The sequence below is a fragment of the Sphaeramia orbicularis genome, chromosome 14 (genome assembly GCF_902148855.1).
Source record: "Sphaeramia orbicularis chromosome 14, fSphaOr1.1, whole genome shotgun sequence".
In the NCBI taxonomy this organism is placed as follows: Eukaryota; Metazoa; Chordata; class Actinopteri; order Kurtiformes; family Apogonidae; genus Sphaeramia; species Sphaeramia orbicularis.
Window position 1 is genome coordinate 11,974,715 of NC_043970.1, and position 10,272 is coordinate 11,984,986.

Below are 10,272 nucleotides of genomic sequence, written 5' to 3' on the forward strand. Positions count from 1 at the left end.
AGGCCTGACAGTAGACACTGCAGAGTTATTACAGGTAATCAGATTTAGCAGAGAATTACACAGACTGCATTGTTGTGCCACATATAACATAGAGAGTATTCTTTTAGAAATACGTAACTCAACCACGTTTCCTACAGTGGAAACAGATTAAAGAATATTACATATCAAAGTCCGAGGATCCGTTATATCCTCTTTACAAAAGAAGGAAGATGAAATCGATATTTCCATGACAACCACAACATAAAGTGGATTTACTGAAACGTTGTCATAATTTCTTATTTTTCACATACTTCATACTCATGCCTCTACTAGAGAACATACAGGAGAGGTTTGGTGCCAACACATCTTTATATTATGAAGACTGTGTTTATCGAATATATAAAATCATCAAAATAAAAACAATATATTGTGTAGTGCATGTTAATGAAATGCTGAATGTAGATTAACGTTGGTGGTTTATCATTGCATTTTAATCATTAGTCTTTCATAAAAAAACACCTGACCAGGTTGCTAACTATGGAGTCGGAGGACAGTACGAGCCACATTATGACTTCTCAAGGGTGAGTTTACTTGGTGTGTGTGTGTGTGTGTGTGTGTGTGTGTGTGTGTGTGTGTGCGCCTTGGTGTACATCAGAGGTCGACCAGTAGTGGATTTCAAAGGCCAATATAACAACTATAATTTGGATCTAAAGTCTGTGACTTTGAGTCCAAAGTAGACCGTTGTTCAAGTGAACATCTAATTTAAAGTGAACAATCAATACCCAAATACCCACGACTGTAAATAGCTACATTCTAATGACCATTCTTGCTAGAAAACTGAATAACTAAAATGCCAACCAACTATATTATCGTGTTCATAAATTGGAATAAAAATCCCTTATGTAAAGTGCAACTTTTATTAACTGAGTGATATTTTGCTTTTTTTAAATGGAATTATACATTTTAAAACATTTCCTTGTGGTCTACATAAACTGTAAATGCTATGCTTGGGTCTGAATTCTTCATTAATTCAACTCCACAGGTCCATCTTCAACCCTACTTCTGAGTAATGACACCAGAAAGGTCGTTTTGAGCACTGGCATTTTAAATGCACATGAGCCACTTCACTCCCCACCACCTCCAGGTTGTTGGCTGTGCTGCTCTGTCCTGTTCAACCAACAACTGAACATTTTAGGTCATCAGCTTGAAGTTTGGACATATTTTCAGTACGGACTACAACCACTGCTGCTGACAAACAATTGTGGCAGATTCGAAGAAATGTTCATCAGAAGTCTTGACCTTATATGTGCAAATGTCATGACGTAACTAGTTATAGAGTTAACAAATTAAGCACGAATTGAAACCCCCTCAGTTTTTGCCAAAATGAATCTAAAGATAGCTTTGCAGCACCTGGAGGGTTCAAATTCAAACTTTTTGAACTACTAGGGTCCAAATACACAAATAAATGTACCAAAGACTAATACATGTGGGTGTAGCTAAATATGACCCCTTTAAATGCAAGTTCCCTTAGTTATCTCAATGACAATACTGTACATTGAGTCTCCGTACAAAAACAGAAGTTGTAACTAGAGTACTGATTACTTAAGTCTTCCTCAGTTGTCTTTGACGCCTGCAGATGGAATAAAATGCAGCAGTAAGGATATATGTTGACGTCTTGGTCTGAATGCAAAACTTTCAGATATTCACTAAAACTAAAAGGTGATGGAGCTTTTACATTTATGGCTACATGGAGCATATGTTGAAAAATAAACCTCATAACTTAAACCATTTTTTCCAACTGTCCTTTTTCCACAAAGTTTTTGAAGCTCCCTCATATAATTTGTATTTAAACCTTATTTATAATTGCTACCACTTTATTATTTTTTACTTTTTTTATTCTGTGTTTTTAATGGTCCTGTTCGGGCTGCAGCACTTTATTCACCTTATCCTGGATGTAAATATGTTCCAAAAATGGATACAAGGTGTCATAGTTCCAGTGGGAATGGAAGCTCACAGTGGCTCAACGTACTGCTGATACAGATGGATCATCAACCATCCTTGGCCAAACAAATGAACCAGTCGACTTCTACACTACGTTCAGACAGCAGGTCTTAATGCACAATTCAGATTTTTTGGTGAAATCCTAATTTTTTTGTGTGTGTGTGTGCTTGTTCATATTATATTCATAATGCAACGACTTTTCATTCTGTATACGCTGGTGTATCTGAATGACAATAAAGTCTGTCTAATATTACACATTAAATGTGACTTCTATCAGTTTTGATTATGAACTGAATGTGACCCTGAAGTGACCCTCACTAAAGAGGTCCTGACGTAGGCGCACACTGTGTTTATGGAAGTAAATATTGAGGCATCTCGTCTCGGTATGTTGTAGTTTTTTCCTGCTGTTCATCTTCCTGGGTCGCAGAATTGTGACGTGTCGCATTTCAATGACGTAAAGGTCAGATAAATTTGACCTGGCTGTTCAGACTGAAGTCGCATTGCAAAATATCAGATATGAATTGAATTTAGGACCACATATGAAAGTGGCCTGGGTCAGAATTGAAAAAATTGGATTGTGCTGTTCAAACTGTCTTTAACAGATCAGATACAGGCCACATATGGGCAAAAAAAAACAATCAGATTTGGGCCACATTTGTCTGCTGTCTGAACGTAGCCGTAGTGTTGGTTTGTGTGAATGTGTGAGAGTGTGTACATGTTGATTTGTTCCCACTGTCAGTTACTGTTCTTGAATGGCCCTCACTTTCAGGTATGAGCAGTGTGCTCCGTGTATGTTACGTCTGACATACATGTATTACTTTTATGTGATCTATAGCTCTCTGTGTTATGTAGCTATATCTAATTGCAGTTTAACTTTAAAATAATTGAGTTTGTTATAATGTAAAACAAAAACGCATTGAAAAAAATGGTATTAATACATGTTTTTGCACCTGCTATTAGAGAAATAACATACAATAATACTAACAATAATACTAATGGTAATGGTTTTATGTATTTGACTCAAATGAACTTTGCATTTAATCTTGTAAATGCGGTGTTTTGACAGATAATGGACAGTTTGATTTGGATAAAGCCCTTAGTGGCGGACTCCTAGCGTGAGTCTTCTTGGTGATGGGTTAAACAGTGTAAACATCTGTTGCAGCGTCCTTTTGACAGCAACCTCAAGGTCGATGGAAATAGACTCGCTACGTTCCTTAACTACGTAAGTACACGTGTGTGTGACCGTGCAACGTCTTCACGTGTTTTTACCTTTTAATTTTATCTTTGTAGAGAGATGAGCCTGATGCTTTCAAAAGATTAGGCACTGGAAATCGTGTGGCAACTTTTTTAAACTACGTAAGTATATCGATCCGGTCGCCGTTGGTTGAAGGAGGTCGGTGGCAGGCGCCTTGAATCTCAGCTCCATCCCTCCTGTATTTTAGCTTTCCAGGCGTATGCATAAGCTCTGGTTCAATCTTGGACTTGGACTGATTGACTCGAGCATTGCTCTATGAATTGGTTGTCATATTTCTATGCATTTCAGGGAGAAATCTCTTCAAAATGAAATGGGTTGAATATCCAGTAGCCTGGATGACAGCAACCTCTTAGTTTGTGTGTCAATCAGTTCCAGTGCTTATTGTGGAGAGTTTTGTTGGCCATCCCCCATTAACACACTGCTGTAGAAACCACTCTTTATTTTACTCTTTCTAACAATATAAAATATATCCAGGAGGACTGTTGCATGATGTAGGTGTGTCGAGCCTTATTGATCTGTGCTGTGTATAAAATGTGGGTGATGTCATAAATATGTCATAATTTCTGCAGGTAAATTGCATTGTGACTGCATAAAAACAGAAATACAATAAAGTACTTAAGTTTGCATTGTTAATTTATCCAAAGTTTCCAAAAAGGTCCAGTGAAATTATAGGTCTATAATTACCTTTGAACTTCTGGAAATTTTGTAATAATTCACTGCAAATATTACTACCATACCAATCTGTCAAAAGTGCAAATGACCCCTATTTCAGCAAATGCAGATGTCCTGTTATAGAGTAAGGACGGTGCAAATTGACATCTCTGATTTGGTGGGATTTGAAACGTTGTTATCCACGGTGTACATTGATTTAGCTCATTTCCTGGTTGAGGATAATGAAGGCAGTGCTAATGATAATTAATCATTTGTAAGTGTTTTTGACGCAAGTTCATGAGGCTCATCTTTAAAAATGGCATGAATGTTTGCAGAGCGTAAACTTAAATCAGTTGACATGCATTGACAGTTACAGAAGGCTGTTAAAAAACCAAAAATGCTTATTGTAAGTGGTGAACCTTGATATAAGAACCATGGAATAATTTGAGTTTAAAAAAAAACAAAAAAACTTTGCCTAACTCCTAAGGATGCACTTCATTAAACACAGATGTCGGAATTCATTTCCAAATCACTGGAGGTGTTTTGGCAATGTGGTTTCTCCTCTTATCCAAAAAAAAACTCCAAATGTAATAAGCTGGAACAGTTTTTCATCTAATATCAGTGAGATCAGGCTCAAACACTGCATAGTGAATTCTGGGATTCACATTTTCCTTCATGTTGTTTTGTGCCTGTGCAGTAGTGAGGTAGGCCTTATATTTACTGCATGATGGTTTTTGATGGGTTTATAAAGTGATCTTCCTTAAAACTGCAGAAACCCTGAGTTGGTATGATTTAAATCCAAGTATGGCATCAATCTAAGATACACTTAAGCACTTTATGAGGGTAAGTAACTCATGTGATAAGAATAATGTATGCTGAACAAAGATTGCCAGATTATTTTTAGGGGGTCGTGTTGTATGTCTGTCTGTGTGGGGTTTTTTTTTTTTTTTTTAATGAATTGGGTTTTTCCCTTAAGCCTTGCTCATCACCTCTCACTATTCCACACGCTTCCCTACACTGTGTTATGTGACATGTCATTTCTTGTGGTTTTTTTTTCCCAGTATCAGTTATTAGGTCTTTATCCAAAAATCATCGTAATTAACACCCAGTAATTGATGTTCACACTTTGTCAAAACTGATCATCATCATCATCATCATAGTAATTACATAATTTCTTTTTCTTGGAACCAGTAATTTCCAATAAATCTTTATGGTAGAATGCCAGAAATGTCTTTTAAGTTGATGCCCTCTTTGGGACTCATTGAAAATACTTATTTCTCAGAACAAGTTTTCAACAAGTTTGTTGTCTTTTCTCAGATGAGCGATGTAACAGCAGGAGGTGCAACAGTTTTTCCTGACTTTGGAGCAGCAATCTGGCCTCGAAAGGTGATGACAGCGCAGTGTTTATCCATGTGTTTGTGGGAAGAACAGATTTATCACTTTCACAGTTTATAGCAGATATATATATATATATATACGCATGTGCGTCAGAAATAGTTGGAGTGTGGGAGTTTTATTCCAAAAATCATCCTGAGATGGCGATAATCACATTCCGAACATTTGGTTCTCTGTCATTTATAACAATGTTAAAGATTTGTTTTAAAGGAAAAGCTGTGGATGTATAATATTTAACTTACATCTAAATTTCTATAAATCCTTATATAAACAGCAATTTTGTTTATTTTTTTTTTCACAAGTGTATATTTTCTGTTTTCTGTCTTCCCTGCACTTTGTTTTCATATTTGCTACCGTCAAGTGTGCGATTTCCCCATGGTGGGATCAAAACTCTTTAGTATTTATCAGTAGAAGACAGACATTAGACAATATATCTGTTTTTCCTAAATGTGTGTTTTTGTACCATACATGTTTGTCTTTCACATGTACTTTTGTCTGCAGTACAACCTCCTCATGCTTTTCTGCAAATGTGTTTGAAGTTGTCTATCAGCCAAGCTTTTGGATGAGGAAAATGAGTTTTTGTTTTACTGTCACAGCTTGAAGCCACCTACGCTCCAAGTCCTTTTTCAGTACAAACATCTGTCGCACTTTCTCTGGAATCCTCATGTTTTGTTTTTTTTGCTTTGGATTTGTCCGTTGTCTCCCCAGGGAACAGCAGTATTCTGGTACAACCTGTTCAAGAGTGGTGAGGGAGACTACCGGACCAGACACGCAGCCTGTCCTGTGTTAGTGGGGAGTAAATGGGGTGAGTTGGACTTCACACACACAGCAGTTATATATTACACTTGGAACGCAATTAGACTGAAATTCACTCTCACAGATGTAGGCAGGTTACTTAAGGACATGATTATGTTCACACCATGTCATACCCCCGCCCGCCTCAGAGGAAAGGGTATATACAGTAGATATACCAGCAATCCTGTCTGAAATTTGTGTCCAACCGATTTCTCAAGACCCTATTCATCTGATTCTTTTCAAATTGGACACACACTCTTCCTTACCACTAGAAGAGGTGCAGTACACAGTTTGCTGGCTGAATTTCAATTTCTGGATTTTTTAAAATAAATTTTTGAAATTTCTTGGAAAATTTATCCAACCAATTTCTCAGACACTATTCATCACAGTCTTTTCAAATTTCACACACATGTTCTTTACATGTGCCTTCTCTCTCTCTCTCTCTCTCTCTCTCTCTCTCTCTCTCTCTCTCTCTCTCTCTCTATATATATATATATATATATATATATATATATATATATATATTTTTTTTTTTTTTTTTTTTTACAATTTTTAAAATAATAATAATAATAATAATAAACTTTATTTGTGTAGCACCTTTCATACAGAAATTGTAGCCCAAAGTGCTTCACATTGATTGAAAAAATACAATATTAAAATACATTAAGATTTGATTATACATCAAGAAATAAAATGAAATTTGAGAGAAATACAATAAAATAAAAATAAATATAAAAACAGCGCGCATTAAAATATTTGATTATGCATAGAATTTTTGAAGTGCAAGATATGAGATGAAATGAGATTTAAAGGTTTTTGAAAAGAATTAAAAGTTAAGACTCAAAATTAATCCCTGGGTAGACAGGGTATCAGTGAACAGGAAGGGCAAAGGGTGGTGCAACTGAGGCGGGGGCATTACTAAGCTCCGCCCACTTTTTCTCTCATTTTACGTGATCTGATCACAAGTGGACAGGTCTAAGACCAGGTGTGAATGCACACACCCTGCATGGACGACACATTGACATACAGCCGCTCAGAATACAGTCTGGACCACCTGGTAAATAAAGTGGTGTCAAGACAGACACTAGATTTATTCAGAATCAGAATGCCAAGTCTTCAAAAGAATACAAGGAATTTTACTCGCATTTTTTTTTTAACTTTGCTCTCTCTGTACAACATAATAAACAACTACTATTATTATTATTATTACAATTGTATCAAACATTCTAGCACCATTCAGCCCACACTAGGCAGTCAGAGCAAATGAAGAGGCTTGAAAACAATATTTTCAAAAGAAAATACAGATGTGTGTTTGCACATAAAGGGAAAAGTGACATTCAGTCCTAAGAGTCAGGTTGTGCTGAGCTGATGAGGTGGACAGGAGGGCACAGAACCAGCACAGAGTACAAAATTCACTGCATCCTAAATTATTAATGAGATTACTTTGTTTAACAACAAAACCAGCAAAAATATTTGTCATTCATAACTCGATGTATTTGTAGGAACTTTGTTTATATGTGAACGTGAACCCAAAACACTGTATCTGTAGCTTATCTGTGGTAAACACACAAAAATGTGGTGGAAAAACAGGAAGAAAACAAAATTGGACAAACCATGTTCCACTTTTGACACATGATGTTGCGGATGGAAGTAAACCACATCGGAGACATAACAGTGGAAATCCTGTTGGAACCGGGGGATTAGAGCTGTCCACCTGTGATCAGTTCATCCAAAATCCATGTGAATGTGAGGTCAGGATCTACCCCGATGTATGGACAGTTCAAGGACACACAGCAAAGTGTAATCTTGAACAGTGTGAATTATATGTTTTAAGGTATCGGGGCCACAATCACAATAATGATCCAGACACATCATGTTTACTAGTGTTAAGTGCATCTCTGAATGAATGAAATACTGTAGCTCACAGATGTCTAACATACAACAGGCCAAAACTGGTCCGCTGCAGGGCCCAGTCCAGCTGGTGGGATGAATATGTCAAATGCAAAATTACACCAAAGACATTAACATTAAGGATGTTAAAGTAATTTCAGTTCAGGGGCCACAAACAGAGCAAAGTGGTCTCAAGTGGGTCAGACCAGTAAAATAATAACATAATAACCTGTAAATAATGACAACTACAAATGTGTCTCTTATTTTATTGTAAAAAAGTAAGATTACATGAAAATGTTTACATTTATAAACTATCCTTTCACAAAAACTGTGAATAACCTGAACATATGTGAACAACCTACAATGTCTTCAGAGAAGTTAGCGTAATTGTGCCAATATTCTTCCTGTTACTGAATGTTTTGTGCATTTGTAGATCCACTGTCATCTCTATGTTGTAATGCACATGTGTAAATGATAAAAAGACTTAATATTGTTAAAATTGCGCCTATTTTTCTTAAGACATTTCAGGTTGTTCATGTTATTCACATTTTTAAGGAAACTCTGTAGAGGTAAACCTTTTCATAACGTGATTGTATTTTTTCACTGTTAGTATTTTACTGGTTCGGCCCACGTCAGGTCATATTAGGGTGAATGTGGAACCTGAACTAAAATGAGTTTGAGACCTCTGCTGTAGCTCATGTGCTAAATGTTTTCTCTGTTTTGTCAGTTTCAAACAAGTGGATTCACGAACGAGGCCAAGAGTTCAGAAGACCTTGTGGCCTGACAGAAGTGGACTGAAGTTTTACCCAAACTTATTGATAATACAAACACACACACACACACACACACACACACGTACACAATAACCCACTGTAGTGCCTTTACTTTGGCAACACACAAACTGTGCATGCTGCAAGACTTAGTGTGTGTTCTCTTCCTGGAATTGTCAAAATGATTTATGCACATTTTATGAGAAAATGTTGACACTGGTGTGTAGGAGCTGGCAGAGGTTATCCTCTTTCCATTTTTTATCATACATACTCAACGTCGGCCCAACTTTCTCCAAGATAAATACCTACATTCTTCACTATAATGAAGCCAAACACTAATACTAAGGTATTTTTTGCCCAAAAATGAACAATTTTCTTTTTTGCTTCTTTATTTAGTATACATTTAATTTGCAAAGTTAAAGCACAGCCCTTGTTTGTTAAAACACAAGTTTTCCAAATTAAGATACTCAGGTTTGTCTCTATTTTAAATTCACCTCTTAAGTTATTTGGACACATAACATACATTTCAGAAAATAAACAGCAGTGTATATTAGCATATTAGGGCCAATTTAGGTTAAATTAACACAAGTTATTCATTTACAAGGAGAGTTTTTGGTGATATTAAAGTCTTAAATCTTCAATGAACAAACTAACAATTTTTGAGATTTTAAAATTGTATTTGTGACAAAAAAGCCCAGAAGAACTCAAGAGGAAAAAAATTCAATACTTTCAGATTACAATCTCATACATTTACAAAAAAAAAACAAAACAAAAACTGAAAATCTTGGAAATTTAGACTTTTTTCTGATTTTTTTTTGTTTTGTTTTTTGTTTTTTTAATTATCCTTCACCTTTTTTTTTTTTTTTTTTTTACCTAAATCGGTCTTAATGCATTGTCCATGTGCCTCTGGAACCTAAAGCCACAAAGTGAACCAGTTTACTCCCATCCTTTCAGCCTACAAAAGCATCCTGTGCCCACATGAGCGCCTGTCATTCACACAGGTGAACATGCATACAAAAGTGTGTATTACGTCTGGGTGCTACAACTTCACTGTTTGATGATGCTTTATTCCTGTCAATGTGCTGTTCATCTGTTACATCTGGATATTTTATGCACAGAGTATGTTTGATCTAAACCTTGGCCATGACATTTTATTTATATAGTGTTTAAATTATTACACTTGTCATACTGTGTGCTCTTCTTCTACATTAAAAGATGACAAACAGACAAGTCAATAAAAACTGTCCTTTATTAAAACCCTGGTTGTCTTTATTTGTTGTTCAGATGCTTTTCCAGTTTGTATTCAAAAGATGCTTATTCTCTTATTGCATTTGGTGTATTAGTAACGTGTTAACACTACAGCTACCACTTTTAAACTTCAAATATGCATCCTGATATAGTTTGGGTCACATATGTAAAATCTGGCACAAGACCCAATTTCCCTACAGGGATAATAAAGCAAGTTGACCTTTAAGTGACCATTTTTGGACAATGGAGTGTAGCTGGGAAATTGCAACAGGCAAACTTCACTAAGCT

At 36.0% G+C, this 10,272-nt stretch overlaps 1 protein-coding gene across 3 annotated transcripts in view; it reads left to right on the top strand.

The window, feature by feature from the left end:
• p4ha2 (procollagen-proline, 2-oxoglutarate 4-dioxygenase (proline 4-hydroxylase), alpha polypeptide 2) overlaps window positions 1-9,989 on the top strand; it is a 33,541-nt gene extending 23,552 nt beyond the window's left edge. Inside the window, exons 10-16 of one of the 3 annotated variants that reach the window (XM_030154829.1) lie at window positions 1-34; window positions 507-560; window positions 3,143-3,202; window positions 3,271-3,336; window positions 5,204-5,272; window positions 5,990-6,086; window positions 8,694-9,989. The exon at window positions 1-34 is cut by the window's left edge and continues 66 nt beyond it. In XM_030154829.1, the coding sequence (XP_030010689.1) occupies window positions 1-34; window positions 507-560; window positions 3,143-3,202; window positions 3,271-3,336; window positions 5,204-5,272; window positions 5,990-6,086; window positions 8,694-8,764 (451 nt within the window). In that variant the 3' untranslated portion in view covers window positions 8,765-9,989. The remainder of the gene's footprint in view (window positions 35-506; window positions 561-3,142; window positions 3,203-3,270; window positions 3,337-5,203; window positions 5,273-5,989; window positions 6,087-8,693) is intronic. The other 2 variants (XM_030154831.1, XM_030154830.1) reach the window with 2 other exon arrangements.
• Window positions 9,990-10,272: the final 283 nt, after the last annotated feature.